This window comes from Cyrtonyx montezumae, unplaced genomic scaffold (genome assembly GCF_038088225.1).
Source record: "Cyrtonyx montezumae isolate F1298 unplaced genomic scaffold, pur_monq_1.0 scaffold_10, whole genome shotgun sequence".
NCBI classification, from domain to species: domain Eukaryota; kingdom Metazoa; phylum Chordata; class Aves; order Galliformes; family Odontophoridae; genus Cyrtonyx; species Cyrtonyx montezumae.
In genome coordinates, this window is record NW_027071826.1 from 32,175,545 (window position 1) to 32,197,153 (window position 21,609).

The 21,609-nt window shown below is 41.9% G+C and overlaps 1 protein-coding gene across 4 annotated transcripts in view; it reads right to left on the minus strand.

Annotated features, from left to right (window-relative positions):
- Positions 1 to 1,827: 1,827 nt before the first annotated feature.
- The window catches only part of DPF3 (double PHD fingers 3), a 154,204-nt gene continuing 134,422 nt past the window's right edge, over positions 1,828 to 21,609 (minus strand). For 2 of the 4 annotated variants that reach the window (XM_065754753.1, XM_065754752.1), the window contains 3 exons: positions 4,573 to 4,685; positions 3,186 to 3,267; positions 1,828 to 2,169 (listed from right to left, as the gene is read on the minus strand). In XM_065754753.1, coding sequence (XP_065610825.1) covers positions 2,099 to 2,169; positions 3,186 to 3,267; positions 4,573 to 4,685 — 266 coding nt within the window. In that variant the 3' untranslated portion in view covers positions 1,828 to 2,098. Of the gene's footprint in view, positions 2,170 to 3,185; positions 3,268 to 4,572; positions 4,686 to 19,541; positions 20,434 to 21,609 lie in introns of those variants that run through there. The other 2 variants (XR_010623348.1, XR_010623347.1) reach the window with 1 other exon arrangement.

Genomic DNA, 21,609 nt, shown 5'->3' on the forward strand with positions numbered 1-21,609 from the left:
CTCTGGGTGACAGCAGCTCAGCAGTGAGAATGGGACCACAAGGGCGGGCTGTTCCTTGAACTGAGAGGAAGCTTTGTTTGACATTTTTTCTACAGCTTTGTCCAGGGAAATACCAGACACCTCACACAGGCTCTTGGTTTACCTCAGACTGTCACACAGAAAGTTAAAGTATTGACTGAGTGTCACAGGTGGCCATTGCGGCCCCTCCTGGAGGAATTTGGTCCAATACAACTAGGATAAATACTTCCTAAACCCCTTTTCTAACAGGTTAAAGTACTCCCACTGCAAACCAAGACAACATTGAGAGAGCACATGGGAGAATCCAACAGCTGGCACGACTACTGTAAGCTGAACAAAACACTAAAGGTGAACAAACTATCTAAATAATGAGGAAAAGTGCGTTAGGTCAGTATAGTTCATTCTAACTAAGTGTAATTAGCAGGAGAAAAAGGAAAAATTAGTTCATTGCTACTTTTTCACAGCGTCCTTTCAGGACATTTCATTTTGCAGAAAAGTTTCAAAGTTTCAAGAATAATAAATATCCCAAATATAACCTTCAGTGTTCTTACCTACTTGTACAGGCAACTCAAGACACATGTTGCTTGGGACTCTCATCAATTTATACCTTAATCCCACTTAAATCTATGCATAGAAGGAAATGTAAATCGCACCCAAGAAAATGATCATTCTGGGCTACATGGTTGTTTGGGGAGTTGTGTGTTTTTAACCTTAAAAGATGCACCTGGTACAAACGTTTCAATGTACTCACTTGTCCTCCTAGTGATGTCTTCAGTTAATCAAAGGGACTTAACCGTGAAAATATTTTTTCAATGGATGCTCTTGCTGAACGGTTCTCCATTTCACATGCAGAGGTTTGTTTGCACAAAGTACAACTATTCCTATTTAAATTTTAAAGTAACTATGAAAATCTTTTTTTTCATGTTCATTTCAAGTAAATGATTCCTTTCACTTGAGCTTGAGAAGGCTTCTACCAAAAATGCAGCTACACAGAATTAGGGGGCAAAATGATTTGAAAATTAATAACTATTTTGATAAAAAGAAGTACCATTCTGGAAACACTGGAAGTTCTGATCAGGCAATTCCCAAAATAAAAGCTCAGCTTCCAATTGCAAAATATTTTCATTTAGAAATTTGAAAAACAAAATCATCAAAAGTGCTTCATGTGACCTATGCCAATGTTGTTCCTATTTTCAACTTTAGATTGCTTAGAAAACTGGAACCTCTGTTTTCTACGATCACCTTAAAATGACAGTTTTCTTTCGTTTTGTTTTCTGAGCTGGACAGCAAGTCAGTTACATCCAGAATCACTCACAATTTTTTTTTTTCCAGTAAAAATAAAATGATGAATCTGAACTGCGTGATAGCACTGGAGTGGGACAGTGTGCCTGAATATCCAAAAATACCTAACGCAGCACTTCAGCATCTGTGTATGTTCATACTGGCAGTGCTCTTCCTTCAGAAATACTAAACAGATGTCTGAAGATCTGCCAAATCAAAGCATTTGATCCAAGAGAGAAAGTGTCACTCCCCCAAAATTTTGATCAGTGCTTCTCTCAGTGACAACACATTGTTCACAACATGAGAAGTATTCAACTAATGCAACACAAAGCCACCCTAACAATACAGAGCAGTTGCAGTAAAGAGACTTCCAGGCAAGCCTTTGAGCAGTAGCAACTGGTGCTGCTTCCCACCAAAGCACTCACCAACAAATCCTTGGGAGACTTCTTACTATTTCTCCTTCAGAAGAAAACTAAATAGAAAGCACAAGGACACACAAAATTGACTTCTCCATGTCGATATAACAACCCTCCCCCTTCTATAACGCATGTGAGCCCATAATGCTAAGCAGTAACCATGCATAGCAGTGAAGAGATTTCATCCGGAGCATCAGGAAAGTATGTGATCCTTCTAGTAGAGCCCAGGAGGTTCTGCATCAGCGACAGTGAATACCACAGATACCTCTTCCTGTACTTGAGTGTCCATTCGTTTTGATGTGGGTTGTGTCTTTGTGTTCTGGATGGGAATTGTGTGCTGGTATGACAACAGGAGCAAAGTGTTTCTTGATTGCTGGAGCTCCTCAGGCCTGGAAGCCAAAAGCTGATGCTCTCTCTCTGAGCAGCTCCCGGCACAAATGACAACTCCAACTCCCTGCAAATGAAGAAATCCTTCTTATGACACCAAATCCAGATACTCAGAGTTTATGCCAAGATTGCCTTGAATAGGATATCAACTATTTCTGACACTGGAATTGCCTGTATGTGTCTGGAGCTGGCTCTGTTGCCCATGATGGCATGCATGTAGGCTCTCTACACAAATTACAACACAGCTGGGATGTGGATTTCTGATTACAGGAGTTTCATATTTTGACACATCCAACACACCACTTCCCAGTCAAACAGCAGCCTTTACCTCATCTTTAGCACCATTTCAAAATTCTCCCCTACTTAGCCTCCTATTTGTCAAAGTTACAAATATTTAGCTTGCTAAGATTGATTGTAATTATTCTTGTCTCATCCCTCATGTAAACTACAGCCATTGCACTCGGATGTCTCCTTCTCCATTTCTACAGCTCTCTGCAGATTTAAGTCAGAGAATTGGTAATGTCAAGGGACTAATCCTTCTGTTCCAAAACCAAATGGCAAACTATAACCAGTACTTGTAAATTCAGACTGCATTCTCCTCAGAGGACATAACTGCACACTGGATGTAATATAGACCCTCACCCTTTCAAGGCACAGACAGGTCAGAGAATGAAGGTTTTTTCTCTCAATGCAGTCTCATGACAACAGATTTAACTGTTCCAGAGAGGACTTTCTCATCTGGCATTTTCTCTCTGGGACCTTGACTTCTCGGAAATCTAGTCACTGTTCACAGGAGCTCAACCCAGCTGCCTGAACTGAGGTGTCCAGTGCCATCTGGGACAACCAAAGGTACCCATAACCTGCAAAAGGGCCGTGTGTGGAAGAGGAAGGAGAGATCAGACAACATTGCAGAGGACATCTCAGATCACACTTGCCCTCAAAGTCTACTCATTTGCCTTCTTCCCAGTGCTGCTTGCTTTTCCTTTGCTTCCTTAACCCTGCATGATCCTGGCCAACTCTCTGAACCTCTTTTACACAAGGACTTCATTGTGATTTTCAAAGTAGACTTCTGACATATGTTACCTTCTGGGGGCTCAAAGACCGGTGGATTCAAGCAATACATGTGATAGCCACGGTCACAGTCATCACAGAAGAGCAGCTGGTCCTGAGGCAGGGTTGTTGGAGGGACAGAGGGGAAAAGGGAGAGAAGGAGAGGAGAAGAGAGAGAGAAAACGATGTAAATTAGTCTCTTGCCAAGATGAAGACATAAGCATGGTAACCAGCAGTGCTCAGGTAGGAACACAGAGCTGCAACACAGAGACCTGGAGATCACTGGGGATGTAAAAGCCACCACATTTGTGGGCCTGAGATCAACAACCACATTCCTGAGAGGCTGCAAAGAGCCCTACTCACCACAAAAGCAGTTGCACTTCTAATTGTAAATTCTTCCTGAGGGCCAGAGGGCTTCCTCTCCAAGGCAGCCTCACTGTTATAGGACCAAAGGCTGTTAGGTCAGTGATACGCTGCACTGAGAGAACAGGACTGGCATTCCCACTCTGCTGGGTTCCAGTATGGCCAAGCTCTGGATGTTATCCTTTCAGGGGAAACCTTTCTCACCGAAAGCTTGGACTTAGCCAGTCATCCAAAACTCAGCTGAGTAGCAAATGCTTTGTGAAGTAGATGGGAACAATGTGATCCTAACACATGGCCTGCAGCTCTTTCACTTACATAAAGAGAAAAAACCTTCTCAGAAGTACCTTCTGACTCTTAACACAGCATCCTTACTCTCAGATTTCCTCATTTACCACTAAAGCAAAATGAACTCTCAGGCTTCACGTTCATTTTGCTATAGGGAATGTAGTCTGAACTACTGCCTCTGAAGTTCTACAGCCACTGTCAATTCTCCAAGATTCTCACTGACTACCAAGGACCCTTAGCATCAGAAGAAAAAAATAACAACCCACAGAAAGGATGCTGTTCAGCTGCAGACTCATTTGGAAATCCCTGGAATAGGTAGTCAGGTGAATAGAGGCTCATCCATTCCCACCCAAATGTTTCCATTCCCAAGTATTATAATTATTTTTTTAAATTGAACCAAGAAAGTAAAACCAGAGAGAGAAAAAACACACCTGCCATCTCTGGAGTTATCATCCATTTAGATCTACTCCTGATTACAATATTGGAGATACTACTCTTTTGCAACTCCCTGCAACAATGCTAGTTTCTATTGAGTAAGCATATCGACGTCTCACGCAGCCCTACATAATACCCATGATAACTTGAGCAGTGATAAGCAGCTGAACAGATCACTGGGAAGAGGCCAGCTCTGCTCCTAGGAGTGGGCTGCCCTAGGAGATGTGTGAAAGCAGCAGAAAAGCCAGGACCCACATCACTGCCACATGCTTCTCAAGGCGGACATGACAGCAGCTTGCAGTGACACTTATTGGCGTGAAAAGGTAAATCAACTCACATCATTCTCAGAGGTGCCACAAAGGCTGCAGGATTTGCACTCAATGCACTGCCACTGATAGGTTTTAACAGCCTCAGTCATGTTTGTGGTGAACTGCAGGCAGGTCGGGTGCCCTGAGGAAGATCGGAAACAACGGTCATTGTTAAGGCTCGCTTACGTATTGTCAATTAACCGGCATTAATTTGGGAGCAAAACGCACATGGACGTGGACTGATCACAACATGGGCTGCAACTAACAGATACCAAAGAGAAAAGCAGGCATTAACCCTTTCGCTGCCGGGCACAAGAGAAAATCAGAGTCATTCCCACCCAATCCCCATTGGCAAAGCGGTTTTATTCAGAGCTCTTAAAAATAGTTTGGATTTGGCTTTGTTTCTTGGGTTTGGTGTTTTGGGTTTTTTGGTTTGCTTCTTTGAAAGGAAACAACAGAAAGGATGAAATCTGAAACAAACCAAATTTCACAGAGAGCCCATCCATCTCAATAGAAATCGGACAACGGTTTCAATTAGCTTTGCTTCAACCGGACTGAAGGACCTGGTGGAAATGAGGCTATTCTCCATTTCAGAGCTTCCCTTCCTCGTGTCCAAATGGGTGGAGCAGTTCTGTAAACGTGGCCTAATTGGAAGCAATAGCATATAGAGAAAAAACAAGACAAGATGGAGGGATACAGCTTTCAATTTTTTTAAGAGCTCTGCCACTAAAGTTGGTTGGCACAGAAGAAACCAAATTGCACGGCTAACCTTCCAGGATCAAAACAAGAAACCAAAAGGAAAACACCCCAAGCCAACTCCCACAATGAACTAAATGGGAGGAATAAAGAAGGGAAAGCTAGCAGAACAGTCACATCTAGAGGGGAAGGACAAACTGCCAGAGTCACAACCCCCGCCCCTACATGCGTGTGGACTCCAGCTCTGCAAAACAGCGGTATCACAGTAGCAGGGTGAGCATTGGGCTTTCTGGAGGGGAAAATACAAACAAACAAACAAACCAAAGGTAGGATCAGTGTTCCTTCTGCAAAACAAAACAAGAAAAATATGCTGCTGAAATAAAGTACTGCACTCCCAAAGCACCCCTATCCAGGTGAAGCAGTCTCTAAGTCACCTGCAATAAGCTATTGCTTGCCTCCTTGGAAAGTCCTGCATTTAGTATCCTTCTCTGGCACATATATAAGCACGTGCACTGTGCAGAGTCAGTAACAGGGGAAATGGGACAGGGCTCTCCAATTCTTCATCTATAGGCAGAGAAAGCCAAGAAATACAGGTACCAAACCTGGCACTACCACATGCTTCTTGGAGAAACTTACACCATCAAGTGCGCAGGTATTTTTCACCACTAGCAGATCCACTGTTCTTAGACAACAGCCCAAGGGTAGAAAAAAATATTTTCCACCTCCATGAGTCTGAGTGCCCCTTTTTAAGAGTGGAGGGGCAAAAAAAAAAAAAAAGAGCTGTTTCTCTGATAAGAAGAAAAGGAAGGCATAGCCACCACAGATGTGCACACCGATGTGCTGTCTTCATTATCAGACCTATCACTGGTATTTTGTCACACCGTCACATCATCCACAAGAATAAACACCATCTATATTTTCTAGTTAGCGAAGCAAACAGTTGCTGAGAATTGCTGGTTAACAGTAATGCATGGGAAATACATTGCCTTTATATGCCCAAGCTGTCACAAAATGGTGGAATAAGGATTACGGTTCTCCAGTTCCATTCACATGGCAGATATATGACAACAAAGCTCATTCAGCAAAGACGTGTGTACAAAAGTTGTTAAGGGAACTGAACTTAAAGGAGATATTTAAGGAAGGAAGGACCAGTGATATGCTCATATCACTCTTCTAAGCCTTTGAACAAAGAAGTGTGTACTGACAAGTTAAGAGGATTGCTACGTTTTGGATCCCTTGAAATGTCAGCAAAAAAACACAAGTCACATTTCACTGAGATTTACATAGGACATTACACACCCCCAAACTGAAGTTCTGGGGACCCTGAAGTCACAACTGTCCAGAAAGAGACTCCGTGACGGAACTCTCTTTCTTGCTGAGGGGATCGTGTACAATTTCTGATACTAGCAAAGTAGCAAAACCCAGTGTGACACGGAAATAATCCTCCAGATCTGATTTACAGCAAATGCAGAACCTCATTTCAATGCCACTGAAGAAAACAAATGGGTCACACTACAAAGCAGGGAGGAATTCATCCCAATGGCAGCAAGTCTGCATCAAGAAAGGTTGTACAGGGCTGGAGTATATCAAAGAAAACAACTCATATGGGGTGTGAATTAATCAGAGAGTTAAATAGCTTCAGTCACATTTGAAAAGAAACAGAAATAATGGAATCAAACTTACAGAAATAAATCAAAGTTAATTGCATACATGTATTTACGTGCTCACTTGCCTGCGTGCACACATTGCTCATTGCAGACTATAGCCAGAGACTCCCTTTCTCAAATGAAGGTCAGATTCTGTTCACTGCATTATTTCTGTCCTTTCACAGTCATTCCTGCTCTCTTCCAGTTATCTGTTTTGACTGTTCCATTCCTCACTCTCCTCAAAAATACCTTTGCAGGTTTGCTGTGCTGTGCCTGGTACTGACGGTGCCCCGTCCTTGAAGTGATCCTTCTTTTGTATTTCTTAAGCACTGCACTCATCACAAGCCTAAAAGAATGGGACTTTTGTGGTCTGAGGATCTCTTAGAAAACATTAATAGTGGAGTGAGGGCTGCTGTGACAAATTTTTAATAGCAAAGAAGGAATCTCTTACAAAAAACAGACTTACTTACACCTTTGGCCTCTCTCCTCAAATGTTGTGGTGATGAAAGAGTCCCACAGATGCCCACAGTCACATCTGCACAGCCATAATCTACTCATTGTTAGCCCTGGGGGGCTCATGATATATCTGAGTCAGAAAGAAAGCCCCATGGACATCTCTATCTAATGTCTCCAAGTCATACCCTCTTTCACATTAAACAACATCCCTTGTAGTACCATGACCCAAACCTAATGACACTCGAAAGATTATTTTGAATTATGCCAGAAGCTTAATGAGGACACCCAAAATACTTTTCCCCACCCTCTCTTCATCTCAATTTCTCTGTTTTCCACTTACTTTGTTTCAAAACCCAGTGTTTTTCATAACCTAAGAGGAAAGTCACTCTCAAGACTTCTTGGATTTTCAATAGTAAACACCATTCGTTTCACATCTTGGCATTTCCTCTGCAGAAAACTATGAGGAGAAAGCCCAATATCTGCATACAGCAAGTTACTGTCGGTATATCTGAATCCATTTAAAAAACACAAAGGTTGGTTCAGCTCATGAACAATTTTGCTTTACACAAAGAGTGGTTAAAATTGCATTTCCAGTAACAGATACTATGGGACTGCAAAAGCCAGAGAGTTTGAAAGATTTTCTTGCTTAATTTCATCAGTTATGTGGTCAGGATGAAGAAATACTTCTATTTTGCTAATCTTGTGATAAACTGCATTCCCTATGGTTAAGGTGTGCAGCAGCCTGCAGCAGGAACTCAGCTATAATTCAGACAGTGCTTCAGCCCGGGAGAAGTCCCGATCACTCTCACACGTCTGTATCAGCTCTGCGCATCTAACAGAAGAAGTAACACATATTTATGGTGCCACTGAAGTCAATAGACAGACCTCTAAAATATACCCAGGGAGCAGTTCTCTTGAAGGAGAAGGCAATATGTTAACATCGACAGTTTCTAATCTACCATAACTATTCTCTACCTAAACTTTTGCTATGCCGCAATAGCTATAAACAACAGAGACAATAAAATTTGCAGAGAGCTGGTCTCCAACAGCTCATCCCTTTGTCTTAAAGCAATATTTTAAAGTATAGATCAGCCCTGAATGCTCTCCCATCTATGTCAAAACTCTCATCTGGATCTGAACTCTGCAACCAAGACTATATTTTATGGTGACATCCACGTTTCACATGCCGCTGGCTTTAATTGTACACTAAGTCCATTGGACACCTGAACTGAGGAGTGGGGGCAGAAAGAATTTCAGCCATCATTTCATGACTCTTGCACTCAGGACAATTGCAGGCTAGTGGAAAGGAAAATTTAAATGGAAACGCCCTAAAAAAAAATCTAACATTTTCTTCTGCTTACACTGCCTGTGCAACACTTAAAGACCAAAACTGACATTAAAGGGCAGCAGCAATCTGCTGCTCCCAGGCACTCCGTGACCAGCCAAGGCCTGCAAACGGCTCATTAGTGCTTCTTCAATAATGGATTTTGCATCACAAGATTAATTGCAGCCATGTGCTCTGTCACACCCGCCACAGACTATTTAAGTTAACAATCCAATCAATAACCTTCTTCAAACAAAAGCAGAGATTATCTTGAGGAAAAAAATAAGCCAAGACTCCCTTTAAAAAAAAATTGTGAAATTATTTGTATGGAGTAAAAGGTATTGCCACCCAGTTCCCAGTTCTGTCCTTTATCTTTGCTGCGTAGTAGTGGGCTTTTTAATCAATAGTATAATGAAAACCCACAGGGCTCCTGGCTATAGCATGTCAGAATCTATTCCATAAACTATTCGAGTCTTTAAACAACCATAAATACATATTATAGATATAGTGACACAGGAACCCCATCCAAACATGCACAAAAACTGCAAAATTTCCTCTTGCTAAGACTGAATAAGCATTGCTATGACCTCCACCATCATTAGAGAGAATTATTACTGTTATTCATAAAAAAAAAAAGAAAGGAAAAGAAACTTGTAATTCTAATAAGGGATATGCTTTTATGGTTATGATATAAAACTGCAGCCGTCTTTTGTCCATCTACAAGTGCAGTTTAGCATGCTTACAGAGAGCTGCTGTCAGCAAGTCCCGCATTCAAACCCTGTCAGCCAAGTTTACCTGTCAGTGAATTATTAAAAGTAGTTTTTGTTTGCCTTTTAATTCCCGAGCCTTTCTAGGTTTCCACCTTGAAAGTCCCCCAAGAAAACAGAGGGGTTAGAAGGAGTCCTTAAAAAAGCAAGCCCTCCTACCAAATTGAAAGGCTGCCAGAATCCCAGGGCTCTAGGAGCTGCAGTGTCAAGGAACAGACCAAACATTTCTAAGGAAGGAGGACATGGAGCTCATAGCATTTTCCTGTCCCTTCCCATCTAGCAACACCAAGAAGCTGTGGTGCAGGGACATATGCCAGCCTGCTCAAATGCAAGTATTTGTAAATCTTCAGAAATGTGTGCAGGATGAGGATCCATGGCACCAGGTGCCACAGTACCTCTGCGATCTGGGGCAGTGGGTGCATTTCATTGCAGGAAAAATGGAACAGCTCTCCCTGAGGCCACAGCTGGGGTGGGTGCTGGAGGCTGCAGATGAGGAGCTCTGGCCTCACACTTCAGAGCAGAGCCCTGCTGAACTCAGCTTTTAAAGAGAAACAAGCAAACAAACAAAAAACGAAGCCCCATTTGTAGGCACCGTTGGGTTTTACTACTATCAGGAGAGAGACAGAGGAAATACTGCCATTGTCAATTTCTGCATCTCAATGGAAATGAGCAAACACGGCTGCTTCTCCCAGCACCAAAGGTTTTGTGTTAGCATGCTGCTGCAACAGACTTGAGGCTTAGGTTCATAGACAGGTCAGTCTGATTTGATCTGAGACCAACCTTCCTCTAATCATAGTCATAGAATAGGATCATAGGATGATTTGGGCAGGAAGGGACCTATAAAGGCTGTCTAGTCCAATCCCCTTGCAATGAACAAGGACACTCATAGCCCACAGATCAGGAGCTCAAAGCCCCTCCAGTCTGACTTCAAGCACCTCCAGGGACAGGGCACCCACCACCTCTCTGGGTGCTGCAGTATGCCACTAACTGTGAAAGAATTAACCTCTCTAATAACTGATGGAGCTCTGAAACAGTGCAGCTGTAGCAGAGCAATCAGTTCACACCATTTCACTTCCTGGCCCTGCAGTCTTCCTGTCCCACATGGCCAGGGCTAGAAAGGAGCAGAACTGAGCAGGGGGCTCCTCAGGGCTGCCTACTGCAGCAAAAACAGGCACACACATTACAGCCTAGCACTCAAATATTCAAAAGAGAACTCGCTTTAATCACTCACACAAGGGACAAATAAAAAAGATGCTGAGTGGGGCCCAACCTCAGTTAAGCAGGTATAACTGGAGTCAATAGGAACATACTTTAGAAGCCTCTAAAACCCATCAGCAAGGCAGGTTTTTGCCCCGGTGCCGGAAGAGCCTCGTGTCTTGGGCTGGTAGGGGCCAGAAGCCATCCTGGCATTCTTCTGGCACACCTGCAAGCTGCCCCCTTTAAGCACCCAGAGCCTGTACCCACACCTCAAGTTCCAGCCGTGGGGACTAGAGACCCTGATGCAGGTGAAAGGCACAAAAATAGGGGCAGAGCACAGGACCAGATCATGAGACCACCACAGCTGCTCGCCATACTCCACATTGCTTAGCCGAGGTAAGACCAGAAACATACCCCAACCGTTAACATGGATAGAAATGCCACATGTCCACAGCGTCCCATTCCACAGCTTAGCAGCACTCCACTCCTTCCTTTTCCAGGCCTGCCCCTGGTTAGGCATTGTTGGCTACCAGACAAAATGGCTATTTCTTCCCTAAGAAACATAATGCGGAAGCACTCAAATAACCTCACAGCAAAGCATCAGCTTATTAATGCACTGGTAAGTCATGCCAGCACTGAACGATTCCTGGGGGTGAATTAGGTCAGAGTGACCTCCAGAAAACCAGGCTGCATCACCGCATGGCTTTATGGGTAATGATCTGCTAATTACCAGGAGGCATTTGGGCTGCTTACCAACACCAACAGGAAGGAAACCTGCCTGCAGGCACTGCACGGACTCCATATGCCAGGGACACAGCTCCTAATAACAAGAATAAAGCCATTTATAAAGTGCGAATCGGCCGGGCAGACTGGCAGGGAATGCTAATGCTGTCCAGCAGGTATGCCTTGTGGGGTGTGAGGCCTTCCCAACGCAGAGCAGGTCCTGCATTTGGTCTTAAAGAGAAGTATGGGTGAGGTAGACTGAGATGAAAACATGGGAGTGGGAGGATGGCTGCTTACCCATAGAAGATGCATCACCGCAACCTGGAAAGCCAACGGGGACGTTTCTGTTCCCCTTCAACAAACTGCAGTGGAAAAAAACTCAGAGGCAGCGCCGACCTCGTCGCTATGCGCTGCGGGCTCCCCCAGCCCAGCCAGCTTACACACCACAGAGCTTTCAATCAACTGGCAGGCTCACTAAACCCTTTCAAAATGAGCAACCAAGCAAAAATACTTGGTCATAAACACTAAAAATAGGAGTGGAGGATTGGGTTTTGTTTTGCTTTTTAACTTGGTGAAGCCAGTTCTTCCTAGTGCATTAAATCCTCCTCCCTGGCAGCCCATTTAGAACATATCCTCCCCTCTAGGAGAGCCAAAATCTCCCGCTATAATGAGAGGAGTGGGGTGATATTTAAAATGCTAGGGAAAGAGCAGTCTGAATAGTCTTCCACTCAAGCATTTCATGAAAACCTCCATTAAACCCCCCATAAACCAAGATATAAGCTCTGCCCCGCATCCCCTTCCTTCAAGTACACTGCTACCTGCATGAACCTTCAGTCCCAGCTGCCTGCCTGCACACCTGACCCTTCCTTGGTGTTCCTGGCGCTGACCTGCTCTGTTGATCCAGCCAGAGAGTAGCATGCCCACAGTGACAGCCAGTGCTGACCAGCACACTTCCGTCCCCAAGGCAGCTCTTGATGCAAACTGGTTAAGAATACAGAGGAGGGTCCCACAAATGCCAGTCGCTTGCTGGAATTGGGAAATAAACCACAAAGATGATCAAATTATCTCCGAATGAATGAGGCAATGAAACCAGCTCTCGCCCTCACAGACATCTGACGAGCCTGCAGCTGCCCTGACCCCACCACACTGCAGTGTATTACACTGACAAGGACAGAACCACAAAGCCCACAGAGCCGCAGAGAAAGCACGAGCACTGGCAGTGTGAGGTCTTCCATGCTGACCCGATACAGCGTGCCTAACCTGAACTGGCAGAGGCCGTGGCTTTTCCTGAGGGCTTTCCCTCTTCAGCTTCTCCCTCCACTTAGATTATGTCTAAGAGTGAGACAGAGGCAACGCATGGCGATGTGAGCATCTCTGTGCTGAAATCAGGCCTGTGTTCATCCAGCTCACCTGAGGAGCATTTTCACAACTGCTCCATGCCACCACAGCCCTCCTCAAGCACCAAGGGCTTCAGGAGGACTTCTGTGGTGCCTTCACTCAAGGACTGGTGGAAGTGACCTCTCACGGAAACAGGGCAGGCTGGGTTAATGCAGGTGAACTGGAGAGGCTGGGAGAGGGGGATAGTAGAGTATCACTGGTATCTGTACAATCTTTCCTCCTTGAATGACTGAAAAATGACTCTGGATTAGTTCGCTGACAGAACGGTTCCAGGATTTTCAAATCCAACAGGAAATTCTGGAGAAATTATATAAATGTCATCAATTTAATGTTAAATATCTATGCAGAAGACGCTGTGTCATTGCATAGACAGAGACCTCCTCATTGCTACATGAGGGAATTATACACCACTCAAGTAAAGAAGTTCAGCACATGGCAGGTAGATGGTTGACAAGCTATACAAACACACCATAAACACAAGCGGTCTGACTTTCCCACGCAAGCATCACTTAACTCTGCTGCTAATGTGTTGTATGCTTGTATATTCAGACATAACCAGAACTGCATCGCTCAGCTAAACACAACTCTGAGCAAGCTACTTCGATTCCCCATTGATTTAAAGGAGCTCTCTCAGCTATGGAACAGGCACCACTCATAATAAACTCCCTATTGTATGTAACGCAGGATAGAAGTAGAAAAATCCCATTCTCTTCTGATCTTTCCCTTCTCCATTAACTAGAACCTCTGGTTGGTTGGGAATTTTAAAGTGTCAATGGAGGTTTCATCAACATGAACAAAGAGTTCATGGCAAAGAGTTTGCACTTCCCCATCAAAATCCCAGCAACATCAACAGCCAGAGGGAAGTAGCAGCTCAGTGCACACTGTAGAGAATCAGTACATGCTCAGAATGGGGCAGTAAAGTGGCAGTAAAAAGTACAAGTTCACTTTCTAAAAAATGCAGTTTCACAGGGATCTACATATCTGAGTAAGCAGTGAGTTTGAACAAAGTGCATTTTGTCAAAAGAAAGTGGGAAAGCAGACAGGGTTAACAAACAGCAGAGGCAGAAGATTTTTCAGAAAGGGCAAGGCATTTTGTGCCACTGTTTTACAAATAAAAGGATTTACTTTTGTTTTGCTTTAAAAGTGAGCTTCATTTAATTGTTCTTAAGAGAAGAAAAAATACTCACAAATGAAACATTTCATTCGAGTCAGAGCCCGCTTGGCAGAGGGAAGGGGAGAGAAAGGGTCATTGAGAAAAACAAAATGTTTAATTCTGAAGCAAATAAAATCATTTCTTCTCACCACAGTACCTTTCAGTTCCATCACTTGAACAGCCCTTCTATGTAACTGTAAAAAAATGATGCCAGAGATGCCACAACAGCAGGAATTTTTTTTTGTTTTTCACTGGAAAACACCAGATTCAAATCCATGTGGTTTTGTAGAACACACAAGACCTTCTGCAGCAGATTAACAAAGTCCAGGTGCAGGACATTCTTTATCCTGTAACAAGTGAGCATCAATGATTTAACCTACACAGCCCATATTTCATAGCAGCTAGATATCACTTTAGATGAAACAAGAAATTAGCTAGTTCTACTGCAGTGGACACAAGTGTCCCTCATTAAACAGTTCACTAGTCCTGCTCCTTTTCAGCACCAGAAGAATTGCTTAACAGAGGCTATATGAAAGTAGAACATTATTCTATTTAATGCCAGAGAATGATCTTCACAGTACTACTGGGATCTGTTAAGCCTTCTGACCCTGCTCTTAGTGGGATGTCTGCTAGGTGGCTCCAGCAATGACAAGAAGTATGGGAAGTCCTCTCTTACACAGATGGTCAGACATGGTTCTGGGCACTCAAAAGCACTCTATTCAATATAAACTCCAGCATGCAAAGTGCTACCTGAACAGGAAGGCTACGGCTGTCTTACACTGAAATAAAAGTACTCCTTCAGTTACAGTATAGCATTCAACTATTTCCCATGCAAAGACTTCCTCTCACCCTAGGAGCTGGCCTCAGTACCAGCTCCTGAAATCAACATACGAGGAAGGTAATGGTAGTTGGTACATGAAAGAAATCTAAACGAGTAAGCTAACACCTTCAGCAATGCTTGACAAAACTCACTCCAGCATTACTTGAAATCTCTGATCTGTTTCAAAACAGGTGCCTGTATCTAACAGGTTTGGTTGCGTTCTTTCTCCTGCAATCCACAACAAAGACACCAACACAAGGACGCTAACAGCAAAGACTGAAGCTGCATAATGAGAAGGGGCTTCAGTTCAAGCAAAAAACGACTCCTAACAACTATGCAACCCTGGAGATTAACTAGCTTTCACTGTTTAAAGTATAGTGTATACTCCATAGCAGCATGATAGTTGGTTTGCAGACTATTCAGAGCCACTACAACTATCTTAGACAACTTCAAAACTGCTTCTAGTTACATCCTGGGTAGCAATATTAGCAGTGACACAATGCTTCAGAAATCTGTGCTTTTTAAAGGTAAATATCATGCTTCTCCCATCACGGTGCACACATTCTGGAAACACAAAGATCTAATGGCTACAGGAAAAAAAAAGTTCATCAGATAACAGATACAGTAAAAGTTCCTAGATACACAACATTTGATGAAACTAAAAAAAAAAAAAAATGCAGTCAGGTTTGAAAAAATACACTGTTGAAATTAAGATGCCACAAATGAGTGGCTCTCAGTTTTATTACTGAAATGAAATGTAGGACTAAACTGTTGCAAGCATCCTGCTTTAGTGCAGCAGACAAAAAATAATTTTACAATAATTTCCATGGAACAATGGAGATTATAACATGTCAAGCCACAATTTAGACAAGCTCAACCAAACTTAAGCAGAGTAATCAATGCTCATGTGCTATCCTGAGTATATATTACAAAGTGGAAGTCCTAAAGATCCATCTTCAACATTAGGAATAGGTTGGGATATAGAGAAGGCCCTACTATTGCTAATGAGTCTTATATATAAAAGCTTGGGTTTACAGGGAAAAGTTTTGCTGCTGTTTTTTTTTTTTTTTCATGATTTAGAGGCTGACTGACTCCAACAAGGAGGATTCTTTTCACTGATATCAGGCAAAAGTTTGGAATAAATTTTAAACAGGTGCAGCATACAAACTTATGGCAAAACAAAGAAACCAATGGCTCTGTCAGTGCACTCAGAACCCAGGATTGCAGCTCTCAGCTTTGTCAACCTTCAGACACATCTCAGCCCGGGGAACCACGGCCACAGAGACCCCCATCAGCTGTAGCAATGCTGGTGAACACTCTTACTTCCCAATTCTACCAGATCTGATTCTAACCAGCAAGGATCTCTTCTCACCAGACACGAAAGTAAGACACCTCCCTAGCTAGCATAACAACGAAAATCTCCTCTGGGGCTGAGTGAACCGTGGTATTTTATCCAGTCCTGAAAATTTCTTCATAATTAAAACTTTCCTTTATAGCATTTATATTTCCAGGTTTGTGGCTTGAGAGAGAGAGAGAAAGGGAAAAGAAAAGAAAAAAAAAAACCAACATGAAAATATCCAAAATAAGACCTATGCAGAACTGTCCTCTGGAGACTTGACAGTCTGTAGCAATAGCTTTGTTGTGGTGGGAAGTATCCCATTCGTCTAAACAGAGTGTTGACAGCCATCCATAAAGATAAATTTCAACATACCCTTTCACTTCTGGTTACCTTAACAGTAACATCTCTTTGCTCTGTGTACCTGTCACACTGGAGACAATGAAAATGACAACCGAGTTCAGAGTGGGAGATGACCTATTGAACAAAAGCGCACTGATGCCACAAGTAGCTCCCTTCCTTTCTTTCTTCAACTTTCCTTTCTTTGATTTGTCACCACTCAGTTTTGCCCTCAGTCCAAGCTCCATCTGGGTCTCTCTGTCCTACACAGCACACAGGAAAGCTCAAGAGGAGCTAGGAGAAGAACAAAAGCAGCAATGGCCAGGGGCTCAGGATCTGTCATCACACTTCTACCCTTCCAACTCTGCTTTGGGGAAGAAAGAGATTACTTGTACCCCATGAAATCCCTTCAGAAAAGTAGTTTTGTAGGCTTGAAATTCAGATTATTGTAAAATATCTCAGAGAAAATCACAGAAAGGGAATTGGAAAAGGCTTTAAAACCAACAATATCAATATGCGCTCTCAGGAAAGCATTGTAGATGCCTTCTCAGCGCGGCTCAGAAATACAGCTAGCGCCTCATCTCAACTCCACAGCTGTCCCGGGCCCCCAATATCCAAAACTTGGAAAGGAGGGAAAGATCTTTCCAGCTGCAGAACAGTTGAAGACAGGCCAGCAAGTAGCCCACAGGCTGTTCTACCAGATCCTAAAGAAATTCCTAAGAGCCACACTGAATAGGGACAGTAAGTGTAGCTGAAACCCTTTGGCCTATTCCTCCTGTGAATCTGTCACATGCCTGTTCAGTATAAGGTCTGAAGGTAAGCAGTGAAGCTTTCGAGTCATGTTCTGCCCATCTGAGTGGCAAAACACTGATGGAAATTGAGATTATATATGTAGAAAATAAAGCTTTACAGGAAATAGCTAATTCTCTGTTGTAAAGACACGCTCTGTCACATAGAAATGCTGAAATTCAAGCAGGTAGGAGTTCATGTTGTACAGTTATAAGGGTTTTACAGTAACTTATACATTGCCCTACTGGATTCATTTCTGATGTGCTCCTTAGGACTTATTTGTCATTTAATCTGCTGGGTTTTTTCCCACTACTATAAAGAACTTGTACCCACATCAGAAGATCTCTTAAAAACTACATCCCCTCTGCTATTCTTTCAAGCCAAAATAGGAAGGTCTATGTATAGCCTCTGCTGGCAGTGAAGCAATTGATGGCAAGGTAGAGAAAATACAGCAGAGCTTCGTAAAAAATGAAAGCAGACCTACTAGGGAAGAGGAAACACAGCTTTCTGTTAAAAAATGGCATCTGATTTGAAACAGTATTTTCTCTTTCCATCCTACACAACTGTACTACTAATCTAACACGTACAAGGGAGGTTTCATGTCTACACTGTAAAATGCAGCATAGGGAACCACAGGCACTCCAGAGATAGTATTAGAAATGTCATAGGTAGAATCAGGTCTCCATAAGGCAACACCACAAAAATGCACACAAAGAGCATCATATAATTTAGACACTATCTTTCAATCTAGATTACTTTACTGCAACTCTAATAATCTCACAGAAATGTTTACTGAAACACAAGCTCACTTAGGAAGATCTTCTAGCACCACCAAGCAACAGGAAATACCCTTAAAATAAGTCCTACACAAAAGCTGTGTTATATTTCCTGCCTACCTACACTACAGCAAGCAACAGGACCAGTTTCTGCAGTCTGGAGAACGGGGTCAAAAGAAAGTAAAAGAGAAAAAGGCAGAAAATTTTTGGTTAACATCAGCTTCATTAAGAGATATAAAACAAAATCCAGGAGCAAAAATCATAATTTACAAAATGGAAAAGAAAAACAAAATCAACAGAGGAGGAAGTTTTATTTCAAGCTTCAAAGAGAGTATTATAAACAATGTCGAGCTTAGAAAAGTATATGTACAAGAATGTTATTCAACAATGCCTTTTAAAAAGATTACTTGCACTAAAAAAGACCCTGCGGAATTGGTTTGATAACGTAATATTTACAGAGGAATATACAGTAGGGGCATTGGAAGCAGAATTTTTATTTGAAAAGAACATTACACAAACTGAATACACACCCTACAGTTTGCAAATCTTCATTACAGTTGTGCGTTTCGTTATATTTTGATTAAATAAAATCTGATTTCTTCTTTTTCTCTAGAGGCAGCTCACCAACAGAAACGTAGAAATGAGCAAAATGAACAGAGCAAACCTATCCTGGTAAAGAGCCCAATTATGACATAAATTTTGTCATTCAACGTAGTGAGAGCAGAACTCAGGTCTACCAGCGATGTAATGTGGCTATTTCTGGCCCTATGTGTTAATCCAAGAGGGAGCAGGAGAAGGGGGAAGGAGCACTGTGACTGACACAAAGAAACCTCTCAATGAGGTGAATTTGAGTTTTATGTGTGCAAGAAACATGATGTGTGATGAGACTTTCTGGCAGCTTCACCTACTCAGGATGCATTTTAGCAGACAATCTTTTGACTCAGAAAAGCAACATAAGTCACATTAAAAAAACACTTTATTATCTATACACTGGGTCTATACCAGTAGATACATCTGGCTACAGAGGACAGCTAATCTCAGAGGCAAGTCCAGTGCCCTTCTAATACACAAGGCTCGCATCCTTGCTAGCCTGCATCACACACGACAACAAACTATCCACTGTGAGCAGATCTGACAGCCAACAAAATTTTCCAGTGCTTGCATGAAGCAGAACTCATTTAATTGAGAAGATGGCTAACAACACAGGATGAAGGTGTGAACGTCCCTCACTGGACAATTTAGGATTGCAGCTGTGGGAACTCAAATTCTTCTCCTGCTGAGTATCCTCTCTTGCTTACTGCTGACATGAGGGTGTATTTCTATACTTTTCAAAGTCCACTACTTCTTAAGAAAGGGCAGAAATATACAGGGTTTCTACACAGGGCATCATCCTTGACTCCAGCAGGAAGCTCCATGCCAAGAGCATCCAAACAGTTAGAGACTTTCCTTACAACCAACTCACAATCAGATGAGGAATTAACAAAGAAAAAATAAACAAACAAACTAACAGAAAAAAAAACAAAACCCAATAATAATAAACAAAACAAAACAAAAAAACAACGTAATAGTTGTTTTCCTTTCTTTAAATCTCTTTTAGCAGACGTATTTCACAGAGTGGCTCAAATGAAAACCTGTTTTACTGTGCAGAAGAGACACATCAATCCTACAGGGAGAAGACAGTCCTTTGAATTGGACACAACATCTGGTAACAAAAAAAAATCCAGGCACTGAGCCTGGTCTTTGCTCTTTCAGCAGTTTTTGTTCAGATTTGTGCCTAACACAAATAAAGCAAAGTAAGATTTAAGCATCTAACAGGATAATATTATTCAGGAGAAAGAAAACCAGAACAGTCTGCACTTACCACATCCAATTTGCAAAAAACAAAGATACCCAGCACATGTATGAATGGCTTCTTTAAAGTAAGAGAGAGAGCAGAGTTGATCTTTATTTTCATTACTTAAAAAAAGGTTTTTTCTTAAAGTAAATATTCAGTCTTTATTTTACATTAAGTGCTTTTTTTAAAATTCCACGTCTTCACAAAATTGCATTTAAAATTTGAAGTAAAACGTATTTCAAACAAAAATACTGTGCAACTTCAGCACTCCTTTTCTCTCTTAAATATTGAAATAAATAAAATAGTCAAGTCTTTTTTCAGTTTGTTTGTTTTTCAGTCAGTTCTACTGTAGATCAATTCCAGTTTGACCTGGGTTTATACACATGCTTAAAAGAAAGTGAAATCAAGGCTTTAAAAAATTCTTTGTATTGCACCATCTTAGGGCATCCCCAGAATTTCTCTGAACAGTTGGCAGCCAGCTTCCTACAGTCCAGGCTCCTGTGCCAGATGAAACACAGGGACGGAAGGGTCAGGGCAAGGAGAAGTATCAGAAGTATCAAAGCCTCCTGGCTTCTCTCGGTCTTCTTCTGAAATGTCTTGCTTGAAGGATGCTGGAGTCCATGAGGGCAGGGCTGACTGCAGAGGAAAAGGCAATAAAAAGTAAAACTAAACAAACTCAAACAGACAACAAAAGCAAGTGCTCAGAATAAAGCAAAAAAGAAAAAAAAAAAGAAAGAAAACCACAAGTCAACCTTTCAACACTGTTTGCATTCTAGGTCTTTGAAAAAATATCTCGACAGATTCAGTTTCAACTGACATTGGGATCCATAAGTAAATATGAAGCAAACAAACGGGATATGAAGGAGCATATCCAAAATAAAAGCATCAAATGCTGTTAATTTTTCTTACTGTGAACATAATTAAATAACCTTCCCCATTCAGCTAATATAGCTCTCTCTTCTCTAGAGGTTGAGACTTTTGTTAATGAAATCCTGCTCTGATTACATCGCTACATCACTAATTAGTTGTACAGAGCCACAAGTGTATGCAGTACAGCACAAAAGATTTTTTCAGAAGTCTGAACCATGCAGTAGGAGCAGCAGCAATATGATAAGTTTGGAAAATAAGTGAAGAATTGCATTTTGCATTTCATTCAATATATGAATGAACTAAGTTGTATACTTCTAGGCTCCTTAGCTTAAAAATCTGTTTATTTCCACAAAAAGGGAGTGCCTTCCCCTCACATCTTTCTCATACCTCACACCAATTTTGGATGACGTAAAGATCCAAAATCTTAGGAGCTGACAGTGGTTGAACAATTCAAAGATACAAACTGACAAATTTAACAAGGGTATCAGAACTTACAACTGCAACATTAGCTTTTTGTATATATATTTTTAATTTTTTTCCCTTAAATGTTGTTATAACTTGTATTCTCTGAAGTTGACAACCCTAAACTTGTGGAAATACAGACCAGAAACACTAAAAGGATTTGAACCTAGCTTCATTACCATATGGTATTTACACAGGTTGCGCTTTTTCAACCCTGGTAAATATCTGGCAAACAGAACAAAGGTTGGTAGGGTTTATTGCAATGGCTCAATCAGCAAAAATTCATCCTGGCTACATTCCTGCACTGCAAGGGTTTGTCAAAACAGCCCCATGCCAGCATGAACACTTGTAAATGCTACATCCTTTACATATACTCATAGAGACCCATTTTAAATAAGAAAAAATGGAGAAAAAGAAATGAGTGTTTATTGCAAACATCTACATATACTGCAGCACAGAACTCACTGGGAAGATTTTGCA